The 23,760-nt window shown below is 38.3% G+C and overlaps 1 protein-coding gene across 1 annotated transcript; it reads right to left on the bottom strand.

The window, feature by feature from the left end:
• Positions 1–736: 736 nt before the first annotated feature.
• ints1 (integrator complex subunit 1) lies at positions 737–23,018 on the bottom strand. The gene is given in 49 exon segments (XM_055152648.1): positions 737–1,938; positions 2,029–2,138; positions 2,359–2,450; positions 2,531–2,601; positions 4,085–4,198; positions 4,276–4,385; positions 4,830–4,954; positions 5,053–5,245; positions 5,451–5,584; positions 6,134–6,263; positions 7,697–7,935; positions 8,370–8,457; positions 8,623–8,738; positions 9,305–9,427; positions 9,887–10,059; positions 10,250–10,381; positions 10,465–10,624; positions 10,705–10,959; positions 11,101–11,222; positions 11,295–11,393; positions 11,468–11,614; positions 11,685–11,843; positions 11,914–12,025; positions 12,152–12,319; positions 12,397–12,501; positions 12,585–12,731; positions 12,733–12,765; positions 13,416–13,565; positions 13,733–13,912; positions 14,603–14,732; positions 15,213–15,410; positions 15,621–15,681; positions 16,201–16,292; positions 16,378–16,474; positions 17,545–17,702; positions 17,801–17,878; positions 17,971–18,091; positions 18,661–18,769; positions 18,844–19,020; positions 19,104–19,245; positions 19,320–19,465; positions 19,994–20,180; positions 20,578–20,683; positions 20,768–20,927; positions 21,000–21,137; positions 21,227–21,423; positions 21,718–22,008; positions 22,541–22,613; positions 22,893–23,018. Coding segments are annotated over 48 exon segments (6,546 nt in total). The 5' UTR covers positions 22,596–22,613; positions 22,893–23,018; the 3' UTR covers positions 737–1,822.
• Between the last annotated feature and the right edge of the window lie 742 nt (positions 23,019–23,760).

Below are 23,760 nucleotides of genomic sequence, written 5' to 3'. Positions count from 1 at the left end.
TCCTCCTGAATGTCAGATTACCTGCTGGTGTGGACATGTCCTGTAGCCTCTCCCAGCTATAAGACCCCCCTCCTCTTTCACACACACAGTTTGTCCATGTAACCAAACCCTGCTACTCTCCACACTTAAAAGTCAGACCCACATCAGGTCTTCAAAGCTGCCTTTAGTCTGTGATTGAACAATTACTGCCATGCTTAGTTTGCCACCAATGGCGACATGCACTTCCTTAGTTTAGCGGCGTGCCTCTACATTGTTTAACCTGTTCTTTTGACTCCATCAAGAGGTTTTCAGATGAAGTCAGAGGCACTGGGCAAAACAACTCACACTTTCACGCCAAAGCAGTTTCCATTGCAGCGTGCACATTGTGCCTTTAATTTGTCTGCAACACCCGAGTGAAGAGCTGGCCCCGATGACAGCTGCTCCCCTTTATCAGGACTACAAATTACTGGAATAAAATGGAAGTCCACAAACCTGGCACCACTTTTTCCTATCTTTGAAATAGGTAAAAGTGAAAGGTAATAATTGGTTTATGTGGAAAATTGTCTTCTTACAAATTAAAGAATAAATTCAAAATGTAGTAACACAAAACTGAATGCTTGCATTCCAAAGCAAAAAAGTATTTTCAACACTACTATTTTATTTATTTCTAACTGGTGGGTATAGATCTCCAATTTTGACTTGGATTTTACCATGTTTTATAACTGAGTATTCTTGAATGAGTCGAGACAACAGAAAATTAACAAATTGTAAAATTTTTATTTTTGTATATTTAGATATAGCAGCTTTACTAGTCAGCAAATTATCAAAGGCCACTTGCTGTATTACACCACTAATGTAAATACTAGGGCCGGGCACATTAATGCGTTATTTTTGCATTAACTAATTAATTCATCATCACCAACAATTATTTTTCTCCCCTTAACGCAGTTTTTATTTATTTATTTTTATTGTAAACGTCTGTTGTTCACTGGCTTTTATTTTGAAAAAGACCTCCACAAGCGAGCCTAGAATTGCTTACTGCTGCGGCGCTCATAGAAAACTGAGAGAAAGAAAGCGGGATAAGGGTAAGGAACTTTTACATGGCCATTTTCATTTTAAAGTTCTTCCAGACAGCACAGTCGACACAGTCAAAGTCATTTTTGTAACATTGCAACACTCAATTGTTTTATCACCAGAGTTTGACCAGTCTGAAATATCATCTAAATGCAACACACTCTGTTGATGCTGGCAATTCATTCAATGAAACGAATGGAGCGAGGCTTCGGCCAACCACGTGAGATGCAATGTGTCAGAGCCATCACTCCGCACACGCACATTACACAAAGCACATAGGGCACCAAGTGCTTGCGGGGGCACCACCACACGGTCGATCGCTCTTCGTCGCATCTCCCCACCCTGGATCTCACTTTTTTTCTGCGAGAAGTCTGTGCCAGCAATCACATTCTTAATAATAATAATGATAATAATACTCATATTATTCTTGTATGCCTTAGCAACTTGCTTTGTTCAGAAACATAAAAAAAAATTGGAACTGACAAACTGCACTGAAACTGCACATGGACTTTACAGACTAGTGCCCTGCTCCTGTATAAAGAAATGCTGTTTGCACAACGCTATACACCACTTTTTAATTCATTAATTGGTTTTACATATAACATGTGATTAATCATGATTAATCATAGGAACTCATGGGATTAATACGATAAATTTTATATTTTTTTATTTTTGCCCAGCCCTGTAAATACACATGTATCAGTAACCTATGGGAAATGCAGAGCTAAAAAACATTTCATTTGCAATGATCTTTTTTAAAGATTCTAAGTTATGTTGTGGCTTCCATGTGCAGAACCTTCATAGACTCCGAAATCATCGAGCTTGTGTCTATTTGTCCGTAGATGCCCACTAAAAATGCTTTGTGGAGCAGGATGTCCGCATGTTCTGGAGAGGGGAAAAGTTCTTGTCACATTCACTTTAACATTTCAATAATTATTCAACCTTTCACTAAACAGCTGAGCAGGTGTGACTTACCTTGACAGAGGAGCACGTATTCAGGGAGGTTTCTGAGCGCAGTCTGGATCACATCAAAGTTACCGCTGCCCAAACAGTACATGAAAGTGGGAAGGAAGTCAGTGCCCAAGCTGCAACAAAGAAAAAAACATAAAATTACCAGATTCATTCGTAAGGGCCTTTTGAGAAGCCAAACTCAAACTCAGCTAATGGTATGACAAAATGTATTTTTGCTACTATAAACATGAGTAACTCTATTATTAAATCACTCATTTACCAACATATTTTACATCTAACAAAAACACTGACACGATACAATACTTTGTGAGATTTAAAAGCACATGAAGTCACCTGGGATTGTTCTGGATACAGCGCAGAGCTAGACTGAATGCCATGTTTCGACACAGTTCCTCTGACGATGCCATGAGCCTCTGCAGATCACTCTATGAACCAAAGTACAAACTGTTACATCGACAATACCAAGCACAATGCCACGATTTACACATTAGTATTTATGACTCACTATGAAGTACTGTACGATCTCCGGGCTCCTCCTCGACTTCTCATCCACTTCTGTCAACACTTCCAACACATCTACAGACAAGCACACAAAGGGTAAAATTAGTCATTTAAGTGCGGCTAGAATGAATTTGGTACCATTTATGTAATCTTTTTGTTAATTTTATGAATGCAAACAAATCTAAAATCAGCAGTGACCACCTAATTTTCCATTATTTTTTTCCCATAAACTTAAAAAAAAAACCATCAAATATTAAGAGTTCAAAGACATTACAGAGGCTAACCTTTAAAATAACTTTTATAAAGTTTCAGAAACAGATTTTAAATAAAATTATAGGTCTTGTAGTTACCACATAGCATTTTAGCCCTGAGCAAGCTTTCAAACGTTTAATATTAATTAAATTAAATGAATGAGAAATTTAGTTCTGGAACCGGGGGGCAGGCGGTCACTTTTGAGCTCCACAATCTGTGTAAAGTTTCTAGGCTACATGTTTTGGGGAGTACCTAAATATTTTATATGATTAGCTATATTTGATCAGTTAATAATACGTGATTAAGAAGTTCACAATAAACATAAAAAAAAAAAAAAAATGGATTTATTGTAACAATTTCAGAAGCAAAATGAAGAAAATTAAGCAAATACATAAATTCAATGTTCCATTAATCCTCTACACTTACATAAATAGTGCTTGGTAACACAGTGGTTTCTATCACCACCGGAGCAGATGTCATTTGATTAAAAGATGCACTGAGTAACATTTCCAGTGAAGGCGTCCACCACCTGATGGCTCAATCCTCTATATAGAATGTTCCACAGTAAAGATTAAACCTACCTATCACATGGGAGACAAGTAGGGCTGGGTATCATTAAGAAGTTGCCGATAAGATACATACCTCGATACACAGGCCACGATACAATACATATCTCGATACAGTGAACTTTCGATTCAATACGATATATTTCAAATCGATTCAATACAGTTCAATAAAAATAAAGGCTAAATCATGTCTGTGATACTAAAAGTCTTTGTTAAACCACTTTTTGTGCAAAGTTCATATGAAACACAAACATTTGAATCCTCAAAACAGTGTCAAAATGTCAAATGTGTTGCATAAATTAGTTTCCTTTCACTCCACAAGCAACAAAACTGTAGCTCTGTAACAAAATAATTTAGTAAAACACACATAAAAATACTCTTGGTGATATATCGATACAGTAGCCCACGATATTGATACTGTATCATCACATTAAACGATACGATATATTGATATTCCGATATTTTTGCACACCCCTAGAGACAAGCAGGTTACAGCACTACACTACATTACAGTTCAGATCTGTGGAGAGTCGCCCCTATTCGCAGAAGGAATTATTGTATTTTTGAACAATAGAAACCCCTGTAATGAATAAATCCGGCATGGAAAGGTTTAAAGTCATACCATGGAAAATTCCAAGAAAAGCAATAATATCTCCATGGAGACAGGCAGGTAGAAGACCCTCCACTAAAAAAAAATGCACAGTGCACCTTTAAGTATGTTCCTGAATAATAATAGTTACCTTCCACTGCTTCTCCTCTTGACATTTTCTTCAGGTACCTTGTCAAATCTGCTTGACTTATCGACACTGAAGCAGAAATGTTCACTAGGGGCAAGGATCCGGCTGCTACATCATCTGTGAAAAAGGTATCCATTTTGTTCAAATACAGAATCTTTAATAAAAATACATGTGTCTAAAATGACTGTTCTCACCATCGCGCTCCTCCGCTGAGACCTCCGCTGAAGAGCTTTTTACAGGTAAAGTCAAACCTGCTAAGAGAGATTTGAGCTGAACCAGATCTGGGTTTTCTGCACTTAAGCTTCTGTAAAATAGGAAAATAAAAAAAAAATTTATTAGTAGTTGGGAAATTCTCTAAGAACTCATTTAAAGATGCAGTATGTAATGGTTTTGCTATGGAGTGGCATTCACAAAAGAAAGAATACAAATTTTTCAAGGTATTTCTTTGCTATATTAACACTTGATTTTGATGAATTGATTACGTGCAAGACTTAAATGTAGGAAATACAAAGCAATAACATCTCACCAGGCAAGTTACAGTTCAGATCTGTGGAAAGGTAACCCCGTCCACAGTGAGAATGCACAGTTTCAAGTTAATACTTGAAATTAACTAATGCAAGAAAAAAATAATATAATGAAAAACAAAGCAATAACATCTCCAAGGAGACAAGAAGGTGGCAGACCCTCCCCAGCAGAAAAGTAACACAGTGGTTCTTTAACTTTTTGCAGCATTGTCTTGAAAACTTACTGTAATATGTTTGAGTGTTTCTGTAGATAGGGAATGGCTGCAGAGGCATCATGGGTAATGTATTTTTGAGTGAACTGTAGAAACTTGTTAATAAAGACCAGTGGTAAACGGGACCTCTGGAAGTTCTGAAAAATCACATTTAGAGACGACAATTAAAATTACTTAATAATGCACCAAAATATAATAGTTAACATAATAGTTTGTGTATGAAAGAAAAACCAACCTGAAGAACTTTCATGAATGACAGGAGACAGTCTTGAAGCGCCCTCTGGTGGTCACTGTGGAAAACTAGAGGCTGCAGTAGCTCCAGGATGGCAAGCACATTACTGAAGAACATCATGTGGTTTTGCTGTCGAAACTCATGAATGTTCAGGTGAATGCGGCCGTGCAACAGACCAGCGATCATTGGCAGGTGTCTGGAGGAAGAAGAGGTTAAAGGTCAAAGGGTTTAAAGGGCGTGTATTACACAAAATTGACTCTTGTGAGCTTTAAGCCATGTTGTAATGCTGTTACCTCTTCAAAACATACCTGTGTTTTCTTTATATATAGATCAAAAAATGACGTAGTATGGGTGGTTTAATCATTGTATTCAATTTTAAACAATAGCTCTATTGTATTTACCTGAGCAGAAGCACTGGGTGTGATACTGCCAGTTTCCTACATGCGAGGTTAGCATCAGAAACACGTCCTTCTGCAGATTTGGAGTCTCCGATGTCTGCGAGCAGTGTCACCAAACGATGGACCAAAACATCAAGCTGAGAAAGAGAGATTTTAAAACCTGTTTAAATAGGACATATTATGCAAAATTTACTTTTATAAACAGTGTTCATTCATCACTAGCTGACCCCGAGTTGTATTTTGATTAATTCATGCATGTTTGGGTAATCCTGTATTGTCCTACATTCGAGGCTTGAGTGCTCTGAAAATGTCTGTTATTTATCTCGGCCCACTGCTCCGTCCTTAATTGTGATTATTCCAAAAATTCAGGGTGCAGATCATACGTGTAAGGGTTCAAAATGTCAAATGTTACAACTATGAAAACATGTGTATTAAAATTCACTTCCAGTTACAGTGAAATGACACTACAGGGGAGGCAGGCTGATCACTTCTGAAGTTCTGCCATTGAATCTTTTTCTAATATTAAGCAGATTTAGGTCAATGTTCCGGTTTATAACGAACAAACTGTAAAATAATGATGCGATAATGATGTAGAATAATGATTATATGATTATGTATGTTTAACAAAAAGCATAATATTTCTTCTTTAATCACATAAACACATGATCATCTCTATGTATTTGTACCTTGCAGCTGCTGCCGTCGGCTGCTCCTCCACTGCTAAATGTGCCCTCAGGCAGACTCACATGCTGGATCACCTCTGGGAAGTGCAGGTAAATCTGCAGCAACAAGTTTTGACATCGCTGGCTCATTTCACTGTTGAAAACAAACAAATATATAAACAATATTTAAAAAAAACAACACTTGGTACAATCTACACTAGGGTATAACTGAGCATTCACTAGAGTCTATGCATTTATATTAAAAGGCCTTCAACTCATCATTGGAAATCCTCTTACTGACTAAGGCTCTTGATGCCTAATATTCTGCACCTTGTACAAACCAAAGCAGTGATTACAGTTGTGCATTAGTACATCAGAGTGACCTTGATGGAGAGCAAAGCGCTGCCTTTAAATGGAGAGTGTGTAATTGGAGTAAACACCATCTTATCTGACAAGCCTTAGCCACCAAGAAAGCCATATGAGTATGTTTATTCACCACAAGGCCAAAAGCCTTTACTTCCAACATGTTTTTATCCTGTTACATTTTCACTAGCAACCATTCTACCAGAAAGCTTAGCTGTACTTAAAATACAGTAATACAGAAGCTAATTTTGCTTGACCTTGGCCAAAGTTTCCTCATTAAAGCGGTTTAATAACGAGAGACATATTCATGAAAGCAGGGTTTGCCTCCACAAAGAGTTGCACCCTGATCTCTGACAGCTAAGTCAGAGCAGGAATTCACAACACAGGCAAGTTTAGAGCCGCGGCCTAATCCGCTCGGATTCATTATAATACACTGAGCTTTTAAAGAGATCACAGCAAAGACCACTTCGGCTGCTTTTAATTTCACACCAATAGACCTAATTATCGAGTTCTCCCTGGTCCACGGCATTGTGGCTGACAGACGAGTCGGAAAAGTTCATCTGCGCTCACAGGAAAATCTGCTGCGATGTAGTGCACTTTTATCAGTGCGCCATATACAGGGGCCAATATTTGTGCTAATTAGACTGAACAATACTGTGCAGCAAAGTACATGAGATGAGAACTGAAATAACCCTCTGACAAATATGTAATCGCCCTATAATGTATGTTTTCACAGTACAAAAACCAGCAGTTAGATATAGAAGGAAAATAAACAGCTCCAGATGCAGTGGTGCAGGTGCATGGGTGGTGTTCAGGTACTACAATGTGATGATGTCCGATAACCAGATGGGGGGGGCAGGTTTTCTCAATTGATTTAAGACATTGTATATTTCCATAAAATATCCAAAAAGTAAATTCACAATTTTTACATTTGTTACAACATGTTAATTTCTATTAGTGACTAAACCCAAGAACTCACTGTATTTAAACGAGAATTTTAATATCAACTGTCCCCTCATCTCACTTGAAGTTACCACACCTGATAGGCTCTGATCTTTTGTCTGGATTAATTGACTGTGTGTATCCTGATGCATGTCTGATACCTATTGATCACTGAAAACTAAATTTTCCCAAGTGTACGAATAAAAACACATTGACCTTAACCCTTATCTGTATTAAATAAGATTGGTCAATAGTTGTGATGTCATTTGAACAAAAGCGCACCTGTCCTCTTGTTTCTTGGTGCAGCTGATGAGGTACTCTGCCACCTGTTTGATGTTGTCCACCTCTCCGTTGCAGTAGGAGTGGAGCAGAGGCAGGCGGGACTGGAGCAGGGAGTTTGAGGTCTGTATGTCTTTATGGGACATGCTGTGACTGCTCAACTCAGACTCAGCCAGGATCAACTCCACCAGACTGATCAGCTCCTCCGCACTCAGCTGCAGCACAAACTTCTCTGTTTTCTTCTGCAGAAATAACAACACAGTTAAAGGTGCATTGTGTAACTTTTCTGGTGGAGGATCGGTGAAATGCTTTTCTTCATGGAGATGTTATTGGTTTGTCTGGAATGTTTCACAGTATGACATTAAACCTTACTATCTCTTCATGAGGAACAAAGTTGACCAAGTTACAGGTCAGATCTGTGGAGAGGCAACCCGATTGCAGTCAGTATGCCTGTTTTTTGATTCTTTTAGGTGTTTTAAAGCTATAAAACCACCTGTAATTGAATAAATGTAAGGTAGAGCTTTTTAATGTCATAATGTGGAACCTTCCAGGCAGAGCAATGGCATAGCCATAGAAACAAGCAGATGACTGACCCCAACCAATAAGTTACACAGTGCCCCTTTAAATTAAACAGTACAATATTATACAATTAGCTTTTTTGAAAATTTGAACATACTTCAGGAATCTTCTGGTCACGTCCTTGCCAAATACGTGGGATGTGACTGCAAGCCCAGAGAAAATCCAGAGCTGAAGATGGGTCCAGTCTGCAAAATGATTAAATATTAATATAATCCTCCATAAAGACATTATCTTAATCTGAAATCTCATTAAGACAGGAAAAATTAATACTGAATTATGTATTAGGAATTATGTTAATCTACTTTATGATTTAAGACAATAGCTGGGAAAGGCTTTAAAGAGGCGTGTACTTGTGGTCTCGCTGCTTCCCCAGTAGAGCGCTGATGCACTGCAGGAGGGTGCACCAGTTGGACTGATGAGTGAGCAGAGCCAGAAGATACGGCCTGTAGGCTGGACTACCCCGGACCTGGGATGGGAAAAAAAGCATGAATGTGAAAAAAGGACAGCACAATATTTTGAGAAAAAAAAAAAGAAATAAAATAGATGTTGTTAATGTTAATGACTAGTAGAATGACTGTGTGACTATGATTACTACTTACAATTTTCCGCCAAGTTTATTTAATCTTTAGCTTGATGGAAACAAATATTTAGATAGCCAGTTTCTACATTCACTAGACCTTTAAAAGGATATAACCATTCACTCATATATTCATACACACAGACATAGGATTCTTGGCAGATTAAGTGTCTAGCACAAGGACACAACAACAGTATATATGGAGTTTGAACCGTCGATGTCTGGGTCAGTGGACAAAGGCAACTGAGCTACAGTCACTATTATATTTGAGCTGATAAAAGCAGAGATTAATAATAATTCTGAACATTTCCGTTAGTTGATAAACACTGCATCCGTTACATTTTATCTTGTAATTCCAATAATTCATTTATTTATCCTGAGACATTGATCCATTTGTGACAGATTATGCAGCTCTAGAAGTCATTATAAAATAAATAAGAAGAAACGATATGTACCTTGTTGAGAGAAAAGAGCAGTTTCTGTTGAAGATCTGGACAAACTGATGTCACCTCAGGATCCAGATGCTCCAGCCAGTCCACCAGCAGCCCCGAGTTCAGACCAGACTTTATACATCACAACTTCATAAACAAACAAGTAGATTATTAGAAATATGTTTATATATGTTTAAATTGTATGTATTGTGGTACTGGGAAATGTTACAAGGTAGACTAAGGGATGCTGACAGATAGTTTCAGAGCAGAAAACTTTGTTCAAACCAGTATGTTAAATCAGTTCATTGATTCCCTCTGCAGTTGTACGGTATATAACTTTTACAAGACGAATGCCAGGGCCCCAGAGTTGCAGTAAATTCAAAACGGAGAGAAACCATTGATTTTCACAGCAAACCAATCTGAGAAGCCAAGGTAAAACTCCAAAACCAATTAAACCTTTCTGAAGCAAATCCAATCGCGGTACAAGGCAGGCGACATGAAGCAGCGTTTTGTTATTTTTGTCACAGGCAGCCATGTTTGTCATTTAGTTGTGTCAAATAAAACCCGCTCCGTGCATGACTTGAGAGGGAAATAGAATTGCGACGCTCACTTGTTGGAGTCGGGCTCCTTTTTCACGGCTCGCTCCTCACTTTCCTGAAGCAACAAGGAGATCACCATGGCAACGGGCCCCGCGGTGCCCCCCTGTGTGCTAGCAGCCATCAGCAGAGACAGCAGCTCCTCCAAGTACGGCGACTTCACCTCCATCAGGCCTTTTAGCACTGAGAAAAAGCAGATATACAGTAGAATAAAAATGCTTCATATTCATAAGGTGTAGAGTAACTTTATTGTAATTTTATATAAAAATAAAAATGGAAAAATGTCAATGGAAATCTTATTTTGTTTAAACCAAAAAAATAAGATTTGTTTGTTCATTTCTGTTAACTACTTGAGCAAGTTCAATATTTATACCTTTGCCAACAAGTTCAGTCTCTGCATTAAATCGCTCTCCAGCCTTTAGCATTGCAATGATCGCTCTGACTGGAACTTCAGTTTCCCTTTGATAAGCCAAAGCCTCGGCAAGATGCAGGAAGCCTGTTCGAACTACAAGAGAAGGCACAACACGTAGATACATGAGCATAGATTTTAGTTACACAAATACAGAAATAATAATGAGTGATACTGACTGTCAGAGTGCATGTGTTTGTGAGAATTCTGTCCAGCAAAAGATTTGAGCAGAGACTTGAGTGGTCCTGGCTCGATAGTGGGGTTGTCCAACCAGATCAACAGCTCAACAATGACTTTAAGAAACAGGGTGGAGAAGGCAACGTCCTGGGGCACAAGGCGCTGGACAAACAAAAACAAAAAACAAACAAAAAAACAGTTCATATTTCCAAACACACACAAATTTTATCCTTCAGCTGTACCTGGTAGAGATGCAGTTGTCTCATGAGTGGACAGGAGAGGGCGTGGCTCCGGTGCATGGACAGGACTATAGGTCCAGCGTGAGCCGAGGAGACCAGAGCTGCAATGGCCTGTAGGAGGCAGAAGGCCAGTCCTCCCTGTTGGACCTGGCCCTTCTTGGCCCTCATCAGCTCTTTGGCCAGAGCCTGCTGCAGAGACAGAGAGAGCTGAGAGGGAGGGGGACCGTGCCAGCGAGCATCCACCTTCAACGGGAAGATCTGCAACAAAAAAGCAGTCACTTGGTTTGTTTGTATTATTTATTATACATACTATTATCACACTAAATTATGTATTATCCATACGACTATCAAAGTAAATGAATTATAATCCATTCTATTAATACATTAAATGATCTTTACCTGGAGCAGTATACCAGTGAGATCATCCTCGGGGCCAATGTTGAGCTGAGAGGCAGCTCTCATCTTCACAGAGCTGGGGGCCTGCTCCACTGTCACTTTGGCTTTACTCGCTTCAGAGGAATCTATCAGAAAATAGTTTATGAAAAAAGCTCCATTTATTCTGATGTGATTCTCAGCCAAAATAAAATACCCACCTCTGCGTGGAGGCAGAGAGGAGCTCAGCAACGAATGGAAAGTGTGCCCCCCAGTGGCCCCTCGCTCATGTTGCACCTCCACCAGGTGGGCCATGTAGTCTACGGCAACATAAAAGACATGTTAAAACATGTATAATTTTAGAGGAGAAAAAACACAAATAGCAGACACCCACGTTTGTCCATGATGTTCTGCTCCAGGCTCTGTGGGTCATGTGACACAGCCTGGTCCAGATACTGTAGTAGTTTGCTCATACTGGACACTGGGATGCCAAAGGACTGCACAAACAGCAGTAGCTGCTGAGGCTCTAGGTCCTGTAAAGCTAAACAAACACAAGAGTTACATTTGAGTCATGTCTTTATTGTGAAGTGAAGTTTAAAATGTTTTATTACCTGCATCCACAAGTCGAGAAACCTCTGACCGAATCATCCTCAGTTTTAACCAATCTGGGAGCAGCAGGGCCTCCTCAGATGTGTCCACCAGGAACGCTGTCGGCAAAGGCTTTTTATCCGGAAACCAGATATCCAGAAGAGCGAAGAAGTCACTCTCCCCTAAGAAAAGAAACAAAGATTAGTCTGTGTCTAATATGACAGAAAACATAAGAAATACCAGGACAAATACCTTTAGGCGGCCCCAAAGTCAGCAAGATCACCATAGCGTGAACTACAAGAATGTGCATCGTCGCCGTCTCCCCTGTGGTCCAGCGCAGAAACACCTGATCCTGAGACTCCGACTGAAAAGAGACAAAACACAGATTATAAAAATCGTTAAAAAAAACCCCAAAACAAAACAAAAACATGATAAAGCAAAGTTTTAACATTTTTACCATCTGGAGGGGGAATCCAGAGGGGACACTCACCCAGCTGTACAGGTCCTCTCCCTCTTTAGTCTTCCTCATCCTCTTGATGTAGGTTGAGAAAATGGTGAGGAAAGCATTGAGCACAGCATCTGACTCGGGTCTGCAGGAGTGTCTGGAGAACAGACTGTTCATGATGGTTGAACGTTCCACAATCAGTCGAGCCACATCCTGAACAGAAACGGTAAAACTGTCAATCTCAAATTTACATTTACAGAAAGTTCTACTCAAAACAAAAATATAATTACCAAGGCCAAGTCATTATGAGCAGCTTGCTCTTCTATAGGAGCATGCTGGGACAGATAGATGAGATACGCACTGATCGTCTGTGGGTCTGTCTCCATGTGAATTGCCTATGGAAATAAAAATCTTGTTATTGACAGGAAGTCAACTGAAATATCAAAAGTGAAAGTAAAATATGGTAATAATGTGTGACCTGTTGTAGGGCGGTAGATGTCATTGCCCGGACAGTGTCAAACAGCGGGAGTTTGGGTAGATCCTGGAGCAGCCACTGGTAAGAGGGCAGCAGCTCAGCGTCTGTGGAGTCCTCCTCCATGGGCTGGTCCCGCTCCTCTCCATCCTTTTAAAGCCCCCTCACTCAGCACCAGTGATAAACCCTAAAACATGTGTCGTACATTTATAATAGGTTGAGCCAAGGTGAAGTAACAGTAATACAGGTGTGACTCTTTCAGCATCACTCAAAGTGGAAGCAGGGTGAAATTATTTTTTCACTGTAACTTTAAAAAGTGGTGACATATTTGAAAGATGTTCAAGCCACAAGATTAGTATGGCAAATTTGTGGACCCAATTCTAACCCAAAAATTCGAAGGTTCTTTCAAACATTGTCTCTACCACATAGATTCTTTTAATTTAAAATGAGCATCATCAGAGTAGAGGGTGTGACAGTATTACAAGTAAAACAAACTGATCAGATTGTTTGGAGATCACTATGATACGCCTTGGTTTTAATCAACATGGTCCATTTGCCAATCCTTTGCAGTAAAAAGTCTCTTGTTTGGTACGTGGTTCAGACTTGAGGAATAAATTGAGAATGTCACCAGATTGGAGAGCACTCATTTGATGTTTAAGCTGAGGTTTATTTAAAAAGTATGCGCAGTGCGTGTTCCAAGCCTAATTTTAATGTGTTTTTACAGAGAAAAAATGTAATTGAAAACCATGATTGATCAATATGAAGAAAAAAAACAAACCCTGGTGTTTTTTTTTTTTAAATTAGCTGTAGACATTGTAGTGTTGTGTGTTTTTGTACCTTCATTGCCAGCACCCGTGAGGCCACCTGAGAGGAGCTGAGGCGACGCAGGAAGTAGTCCAGCACTTCACACGTTGTCTGCTCATCAGCTTTGGGTCCTAACAGTAGATCCTGCAACCGTCCCAATAACTGCCGCTGCTTTTGTTGCCTCTAGCAGCAAATTAAAAACGTGGGATTAGTAATGACTCACTTGATTCTATTTTACACTCAATTGCAAAAAGCGGTAAACACGATTAACACATTAGCATACAAAGAAAGTCTATAAATGATAATTAAAATGTGAATAGCTGGTTGGGCGTTGTGTACAGTTGGCTTACTTGTCTCTTCTTGGCCTTCTGCTCTTTGCTCTCTCCTTCGTCATCATCGTCGGCCATTAAAGTGTCATCTGCGGCGTCGTGAAGGAGGAACTCGCACAGACACTGCACAGGGAGCACGTCCAGAGACCCTTCACTCGACTGAACCAAGTCTGCCAACCACGGCATGGACTGAGAGGAGGCCTGGAGAGGTTGGACATGAATGTATCAACACAAAGTAAAAGGGAAGAAAGTTTACCACATTAAACACACATAAATAGAACATTTATATTTTCCTTTGTGGTATTTTAGGTAAGGATGCACAATCCAGCCTTTTCTGTTCTGATACCGAGGTTAATACTTTGGCTTCAAGTATCTTATTTGGCTCCAATTGTCTTATTAATTTATAGACCCACATGGAATATCGACTGAACCAATATCTTTGAACCAATCCATCAAAATGTTCAATATCTGCACCAATATCCAAGACCAGTTTTGTATTGATGTATTTTAAGTATATTTTCGTTTTTGACGGAAACCGGAAATTTAGCGTAGACGTTTTCTTTCTGCCAGAGATCAAATGATCAGGCCTTTTGTTCATTTTAGATGTAAAATAATGAAGATTTATAAAGGATGCGTTTCTATTGTAACACATTTTTCTATTGTTCATTTTATCGAATCATTAGTAATGATTTTAGTTTTTAATGGTTCTTATTAGTTGTATGACTTTCATTGTATAAAGCAATTTGTTTTAAAAAATGCTATTTGTGGCGTCTGTTTATTGGCGCCATTTTAAGTAAATTTCACCATTCAAAGACCATAATATGTTGTTTGGAAATGGTTAAATGCTGCAGTGCTGACCTTTCTTAGATATATAAATAATTAAACCCTTACCTGTCTCTGTATGATGTTGAGAAGGAAGTCTGGGCTGCGGCTGCGACACAGAAGATGTCCAAGACGAAGAGACTGGTTCAGGGTTTTGACCTGCTCCTGCACCTGAGGTGGCGGTCTTCGAGGAGGACCCCTGAACACACCAGAGTAAAGCTTTAAAGTTCTGAAGTGGCTGTAACAGTTTTTTCCCACATGTATTTAAGTAAAACTTGTTTTATTTCATTACATATATATTGTAAAAATCTTTTTAAATTTTTCAATATATTTGTACAATTGTAATTGTAAAATATTTTACAATACATCTACAATAAGTGCAATGTGCTGTCTCCATATGCCTTACAAATTACAATGCATTTATAGCCTGTGAACCAGGAAGTAACAGAGGTGAGCTGTTACCATGGTAGCTGTTGTTAGGAGTGCTGCTCTGGCATCTAAACCATGAGAAAAGCTCTTATAAACTCAATGCAATGAAATGCTTATGGAATTGAGGAATAAGTGTGGATTGCAGCAAACCATAAACAATAAACCATTTCTCCTTTTTATGTTTTTTCACTGTAGGGGCCTTTAACAGACTTAACATAAAGAGTACTACAGCAACAGCTAGTTCTCATACTGTGGGTCGAGGCTGGTCAGCTGAGACAGGAGCAGGCTGTTGTTCTCCGTGATGGTCTGTTTGGTGGAGGCAGCAGCCAAATGACTCTCGAAGGCCAGAATCTCCTGCTTCTCCCTCTGAGAGATCTGCAGCTCTCTGTTGATCATCTCAGTCTTGGTGTCTTCATCCGCCACAGTGCACGGAGGGTAGGTGTAGTTACTGAGGAAGTAAAAGAATATTAGTCACTCATTCAACTTTAAGATTTTGTAAAAAGTTTTTATTTATATAGCACTTTTCACAGACATATGTCACAAAGACGCTTTACAGATTATTATTCAATAGCTCCATACCCGGTGGTGGTAAGCTGTTGTAGCCACAGCTGCCCTGGGGCAAACTGATGTGATTTAAATATGATTTAAATCTACTCACTTTGTCATCACCATCTCCATGAGCATTTTCAGGGTAGGATAACCGTCCCAGGCAGCCAGACCTAGAGGGATCAAATATAAACTTTAAAACGTACTTAAAAGGTGCACTGTGTATCTTTTCTGGTGGAGGATTCGCCATCTGCTTGTCTCTATGGTGATGTTATTGCTTTGCCTGGGATATTCCACAGTATGGCATTAAAAAAATATATCTTTTATTTATTCAACTATGAGCATTTATTTTTCAAAAGTGTTGCAAAAACATTCATTATTACAGTGATGGGGCACACTTCTCCACAGATCTTACCTGCCACTTGGCTGTGGCCTACTTGTCATGCCATACTCTAGAACATTCCAGAAAAAAAACTGTCAAGCAAGTGGTGGACCATCTCCCAAAAAAGTTGCACAGTGCACCTTTGAAGTAACTTTTTTCCCATGTAGTTAAGTAAAGTTTGTTTGCCTTAGCACAGATATATTGTTTGTATATTATTGTTCCACATAAACTTCAATTTCAGGTGTTCATCATTTTTTTACATTTTGAAAAAAACACACATTCTTGCAGTGTGCACGGAGACTTGTTTTACCTATTTTTTGTGGATTGAAAGCAGCCACAACAAGCAACAATAGCCATGCCTTCCAGTACAGTGTTGAAATGGCAAGGTTTGGTGGCTGATACCTATAAACAAGAGTAATTTTGTTATTATAAGTTATTAATTTAAAGCTATGTAGCTTTTAAAAGGCTGCTAAACCAGATGACGTACCCGGCAGGCAGCTGAATGTTCTCTGGGTGGTGGTATGTACACAGGTTGAGCACTGCATCAATGAGTTGGATCCTCTCCACTTTCAGGACCTCCAGATCTGTTTAACAACAAATACGGTCACCTCTTACAAAATGAATAGAAATATACAACCTATTCTTGTATTCCCTTTGTTAGGGTGACTTCATTTTACTGGTATGTAAACAAAAGATGGCACTTAACGGAATCAGTTTAACTTAGAAACACGTGTTTATGAGACGTCCAAATACACTGCCAGCGGCGAATATATACAACCAGAGCAGTGAGTTTAAACAGCTGTGGAGCTTTCACACACCACCACATCAAGGTGTGCAATTAATCTAATTAAAATTGGTTTGTGATTGATTCAGCTGGAAATTCTGTGGTAATAAAAGCAAGTGGTTTGGAGCAGTGGTTGGACTTTTGGGGGAAAAGTATGCAAGAATGAATGAGAGTAGAGAGTATTCCTTTGTTAAGTCTGGTCAGTATTCATACTGTCACAATACTGACATTTCAGTACTTATTAAAGGCTCAACTCAAAATAATAGCAGTTTATCAAGTCTGGTCTCATACTAGTTCTGATCATCGACCGTATAAAGAAATGGACTAAAAGAGTGTGACGTAACCCATAGTGCTTGGCTCCAGTCAAATGAAGCTCACAGCAACTCAAGGCTAGCAGTTATAGGAGCAAATTTGGATCCAGGTCCATATAAGGAATAGGAATTTATTTATGTACATAAATAGTAAAATGAAAACACCAGGATCATGCAGGTTAATACAAACTTTTTAAGATGAAAATGACAAGGCTCACTGCAGTGGTTACAGGGAAAGGGGTGACAATTTTAGAGTTAATGGAGCCCCCATGAACACTTTCTATTTGGGATGGAGCAGCTAGCGAGTTAGCTATGTTCATTTATATATACAGTCTATGGATGTGATACAGATGAAAATCATTCAAAAGTCCAAGTCTGTCCTACTTATGTGCTTCTTGCAGTAATGATTAGTATCTGGGTATCATTTTTTGACAGCCCCACCCAAGTTTATGTTCATAAACACTATTAAAATTATTATTATTATTAACCACAAAATTGAAATCAATACGAGGAAAAGTTATTATGACGCATCTTTGGTCATATCCCCAGCTGTGCCTACCATCAGACTGGACCCCTGCCGCCCTTTTTACAAGGTGATCTGCCAGCTCCATGGCATCAGCTGGACCCAGGGGCAGGTCCCGGGACAGGCCGATCACGAGGATACGCATCAGAGTGTCCTCAAGCAGTGGCACCTCAGAGCACAGACGAAGGAAGAAACTGGAAAATACAGGAACAAATATATCCTCTTAGTGAACATACAATTTACTTCACAGCAGGGCTATGTAATCTCTAAGTACTAGGGCAAACACGCTTACTTCCTGTCACTCTCAGGAGGCCAGTTGTCCCACTTGTAATATGTTTCAGGTTGCTCTGTGAAAAGCACTTTATGGAGGCTAGATGTAAAAAAAAAGAAATTAATTTAGCAAATAATATTATAAAGTTGCCCAATGTTATTTGATTTCATAACATCAAGAGTATTACTGACCAGTGGACATAGTCTTTTGGTCCAACTTTGCTGATTGTAGGAACTACAGTGTGAAGCCACCACACGGCATCTCTTTGGATGGCAGCTATTTGATTCTGAAATGATCTCAAGACCTCCAAATCTATCAAAATACAATGAATGTAATATTAAAGGTAATCTATTATGCAAAATTTACTCTTGAGATCTTTAAGTCATGTTAGAATGTTGTTCACACATGTTTGAGTAACCCTAATTATTCTGTCTATATCTCCAAAGCTTAAAATGCTCTGTTCCACCTTGTGATGAAGTAGTAGATTTCAAGTTAACAGCTACCTTTCAACTTTTGTTCAGTGGAGGCAATTCCAGGTCTGAAATCATCCAAATGATTCTAGTGAAGATATATGGATTTAAAAAATACAGTGGCATACTTCCTGACACATGACATCACAAGGCAGAGAGTTTTCTGTCTGAGAAAAACTCAGCATAATATTCAGGATTTGTGTGTTAAACATGTGAATGTGTGAATGAAACAAAGCACATCTTCAGGTCTGTTTTGATGAGGAAACAATAATGTATATATATACATATATAATATATATATATATATATATATATATATATATATATATCAAAAAATAGGGTAATATGGGCCCTTTAATTAAATGCAAGCAGTATAATGCAAAATTAAGTTACTTTTAAACAAACCCTTACTCTTTTTCTCTCCTTTGTCCCATGCAATTCCTGCTTCTTTTACTTGAGCCGTTATTCCAAGCATCATGGACACCGTCAGTAAATCAGTAACTTGGATAACAAAACGCTCCTAGAAGTGAGCAAACATAAAGTTAGTGAGAAAACCTACCGACCTTGGTTAATTTTATTTAGATTATAACCTACTTTAAATTCCATGTCCACATAGCTGGCCTCTTTTCTTTCTTGCATTAAACCAAAACAGAATGACTGAAAGTTAATCTCATGCTTGGTTTGTTTGATTATTTCTCTCAACAATGCTCTGGAGGCACGTAAGTAATCGTCTTTATTAGTTAGCAAGTCCTGGAACACCATAGCTAAAAACTAAAAAAGAAAAAATGACAATAGAAAGTTAAAGATTTAAATTTATTATGTTTTCAAATTCATGAAAGTAAAACTTAAGGTACCTTTGGAGCCTGCTCTGGACTGTGCTGTAAAACTGTGTGGAGTACTTGCATATTGTTGGGATTTCTGGCATTGGACAACTCATTGAAAATCACCAGTTTGACCATAGTGCCAAGGTTGTCTTTATTAGCATTTAAAAGTTCCCTATGAAAAAATGTTAATACAAAAATTTAGACATTGAAAATAAACAAGTGTAACTGGAGTGTGAGTGTACGCACCTGACACAGAGCATGTAGTGGTTCAGAAGAACTTTGGGCTTGAGGCGGATCTTGATTAAATTGGAAATGACCTCCATGTCATCTGCACCATGTGTGTTACAGTTCATACACAGGGACATGAGAAGGTCCTGTGCCGGGCGGGTTACCTGTACACAAAAAATGGCATGTAAATTGGATTAAACTTGTACAAATATGTTTTATATTTGTGAAAAAGTGTGGTGCATCTAAAAAGTATAAATGAGCCACAAAAAAATGCCTATGGGTTTGCAAGTGCATAAAATCTTGACGTTAAAGGTTTGTAACCTCTTGCATATAGCTGCGATAGATACATTTGTATTACTGTATTTCAACACTTGTAAATATAGATGTATATATATGTAATTATGCCTTATTTAACACCAGTTTCTTGCCATTTTTGCTACTTATTTAGAATGTATTAATAGCATTTATATTTTTTCTCTTTGTTATTATAATATATTGTGATGTGTGAGCTACTGTGTCCAAGTAGTTTCCCTTGTAGATCAATAAAGTTTCTTCCAGCTATATTCTATAAGATTACATCTAGCTAGCTCCCTCTATGGTAAAGGTTAATTTTATTTAGATTTCTTTTATCACAATTAGAAAACAAGAGAACCATTTCTGCCATTTAAAATAACAGAGGATGTATTACAGACCTTTGGATTTTGTAGCCACATTTCCAGTCTCTGCACAGCCATGAGCCGGGCCTCTTTGTATCCACATGTGGCTGTGAGCAGACGCAGCAGGTTACGGGACACATTGTCCATGGGCTGTCTCCGGTTCAGTTGATCTCTAAGTACGTCAAGCACATAGTCTTCCACGCTCTCTGCCAGGTCATCATACCTACAATAACAGACCATACTTCCTGAATTAGGATTTCAAACTATCCCCATTTTATTATTATGTATTTATTTTCATGTCCAAATGCTGCTGTATAAATATAGCCACATATTGTACATAATAGTTTTGCATGCTTTTACTCTAATTGCACGGTGTTCTATTTTAATATTTTGATGGCCTTTTGTATCTTAACACTATTAAGACTTTCTTATTCTTTTTTATATTCTTGTCTATTTTTAAATCATAATTTATCTCTATTTTTCATTGTATATTATTATTCCTCTGCTGCTCTTGTACTCTGTGATCCAATACTGGAATAGCTCCATTGTAGGACCAAAAAAAAAAAAGGTTAATTTATTTTTCACAGAATATATATTAGTATATGAATACAGTTTTACACCTGGCCATGACCTGCCCTTCATCCTCGGGGCTGAGTTTCTCTTCTGCAATCAGCAATTCCGTCTGACTGTCATCCTCATCTGGGGTAGAGGGGTGTGGACTGCTCCCTAAAAGAAAGCAAATTTATTAACATAACTTATCTCGTAATTAAACATATGACAACAAATAATATTAATAATATTGTATTTAACCTGCACTGAGATCTCCAGGAGTCCTCCCTGTATCCGCCTGCAATAACATGCTCTTTGGGGGCATCTTGGTGCCAAAAGCTGTTTGTATGTTGTCAACAAATGTTTTACAGTGAGAGCTGTCCACCCAGATCCTTTCTCCCAGAGAGTCCTCAATGTATACCTGAAAATACAAATTTTATCCCCTATTATTACCCCTACCCGTACTAATATTCCTGCTAATACCACTACTTACTTTTACAAAGATCTCAGGCCAGTTTTCATCCTCCTCATAAGCGGCCATAAGCAGATTACAAGCAAGTACAGACACAAGACTATTTCCTTTTGCTTTGAAGTTAATAGAAGCATCACGGCGTAAAAGACTGCATAAAGCCTTAGAATAAGAAAAGCACAAAAGAATACAAAAAATATTCAAGCGGATATTGAAGAAATAAATCTTCATTTTTTTTTAAAAATTCCTACCTCTATAATTCCTTCTGTAGCAAAAACATTGGGTTTGATTTTGGCAAGGAACATCAGACTGAGATACAGTGTAATGTCAGGTTTGGCTCTGTTCATTTTCAGCTGTTTGACAGCTCCACACAACAGTCCCTCGATGCGGTCATCATTTCCCTCTGACTCCGCAGCCTCAATCTCATCCAAGAGCAGTGAAGGGGACACTAATACAGAAAAAAGTGCATACTAGATAAAAACACTGACTGCTCTCTACTCTATCTACCTTTTTTGAGGAGCCTGATGAAAAATATTCAGATGATATCATGTCAAACCAACATAAATGTGTTTTTTATGTTTAAATGTTTTAGCTTTAAATTAATTATTAGACAAAGGTCTGTAAAATTACCCACACACAAATACAGACAATACAGGTTTATACCCTTATTTAATTGTATCAGCCTTCCCACCTCTATATGAAGCAAACATTTTTGTATCTTGAAATATACACTATCACCAACCTTCAATAGGAATAACTGATGGTTCTTTGATTGAGGGTGATATTGCTCTCTTGTCCACTGCAGCAACATCAGCAAGGCGTCCCAGGGCACTGACTGGAGGGGTGGTGGAGAGTTTGGGGCGTTTGGTGAGACTGGACAAACTGGAGGAGGATGGCAGAGAGGAGGGGGGCTCCCTCTTGCGGTCAGTGGGTAAACCGGCCGCTGCTGGTTTGAGGAGCACAGCCGGGGCTTTGGGCTCTCCTCCCTGAGTCTTTGAGCCCAGAGCAATGAAGTCTCCTGGAGGTGGATGACCTTGGAAACAAGTGATTTGACATGACAGACAAATAGGGACAATAAGTGCAAGGGATGGGAGGAGATACACTTTCCACAAGACAATACACAATTTTCATATATTATATAATAGATTTGTTGCGCGTATAAGTTGAAAATCTTAGCCTCACACATTTTGATTTATATTTTGATTTATTTTCTACCCTTGTAGGACAGCATTTTAAACTACAGCTTATTAAAAGATATGCTAATATTAAAATGTAAAACCTCTTATTCACCAGCACTGAACACTTAACTCTTTTTACATGTCCAAGTCAAATATAAACAAATGGCAAGAGATCATGTCATTCTCCACGAGTCCACAATACTGTGACAATTTTATCTGGCTAGATCTTACCACATCCTTAATAATAATTACCCAACTTAATGTAATTCAACTGAATCCTTAAACTTTGGCTTACAACATAGCTATCACAACGTTGTATTTAGATCCATTATCGTTATTTTCACTTTTTAATTAAGAAAAATAAAAAAAAACGGAAATTTAACTTACCTGATGGCTTGGCAGCACTTGGCCGTCTGATATTTGCTGGCTTTGGGCGATTCATTGTTATTTAGAAGCACATCTGACAACAAAAAAAAAAATAAAAAATGCATCAGCATGGAAAATTAAAATATAACGTAGAACCGTTAACACAAAACAGGCATAAAAATATACCAATAAACACCTCTGTCTCATCTTTACAGCTCCAACAAAACAGCGGGTAGTTCATACTACCTAATAGGCTAACAACATAAGCTAACCAGAACGCTATGTACTTTAGCATTGCAAACTTAAAATTATCGCTAACAGCTCTAATACGTCCTCAGGAACAACAAATGAATGAACAGAGAATGTAACTCACGTGTGTTATTATATGAGGGGGTTTAGATCATTCCTGTGAGTGTAAATAAAATACATTTATCCTGTTTAGTGAGAAGAATCATTCATGTTTAGAGGAGCCAGGTCACTCCTTCTATGAACAAGTGTGGCGCAAATGGGACCACGTCGCCTCCTACTGTATAGACATGTAACTACATTACAAAGGGTTTGCACAAATAGTTAAATTATTTAAAAAATAAATATTAATGTTACTGCTAAAATATTATTATTTTTTGAATATAGATAAAAAAGGGAGCAGGCACAAGTATGTTTTATTTTTATTTTACTTTATTTTAAACCACATAAAAAGCTGTTGTGCATTTGACCACCAGATGGCAGAAGATCTAAGTATAATAATCGTGTGGTTTGAGTCATACTTCCACAATTCAATCAACATGGACAACTTAACTAATAAAAGAGCATTTATATATTTTTTAAACATTTTTTTTTTTTTTTTTACCCCACAGAACCTTCACAGAAAGCTCAAATACAAACCTATGCTGCCATGGCGCTTGCTCAGTCACTGGCCACCAGATGTCACTGTTTGACTCTATCAAATCAAAAATGTTGATGGAAGTGTTCACCGTTTGTTATGTTTAAACAATATGCATATGATCCTCTAATCAAACAGCATAATCAGAGCCCTGTGGTGCATAATATAGGCCAATGGCAATCTAAATGCTTTATCAGTTTCTTGATTGGGTACATGTTAATTATACAGTAGCCTATTTATTTGTTAACTTTAATTCTTATTTCATTTTAACAGAACTTTGTTTTGCACTTGGCCCAGCAGCTATTTAAAGTCTCAATAGTGCAGGGGCCATAGCCTATATTGTTTAACAAAGCAGAGG

This window comes from Boleophthalmus pectinirostris, unplaced genomic scaffold, assembly GCF_026225935.1.
Source record: "Boleophthalmus pectinirostris isolate CB_2022bp ecotype Guang Dong unplaced genomic scaffold, ASM2622593v1 HiC_scaffold_17, whole genome shotgun sequence".
NCBI lineage: Eukaryota > Metazoa > Chordata > Actinopteri > Gobiiformes > Gobiidae > Boleophthalmus > Boleophthalmus pectinirostris.
This window is presented reverse-complemented; position numbering and strand designations above follow the sequence as displayed.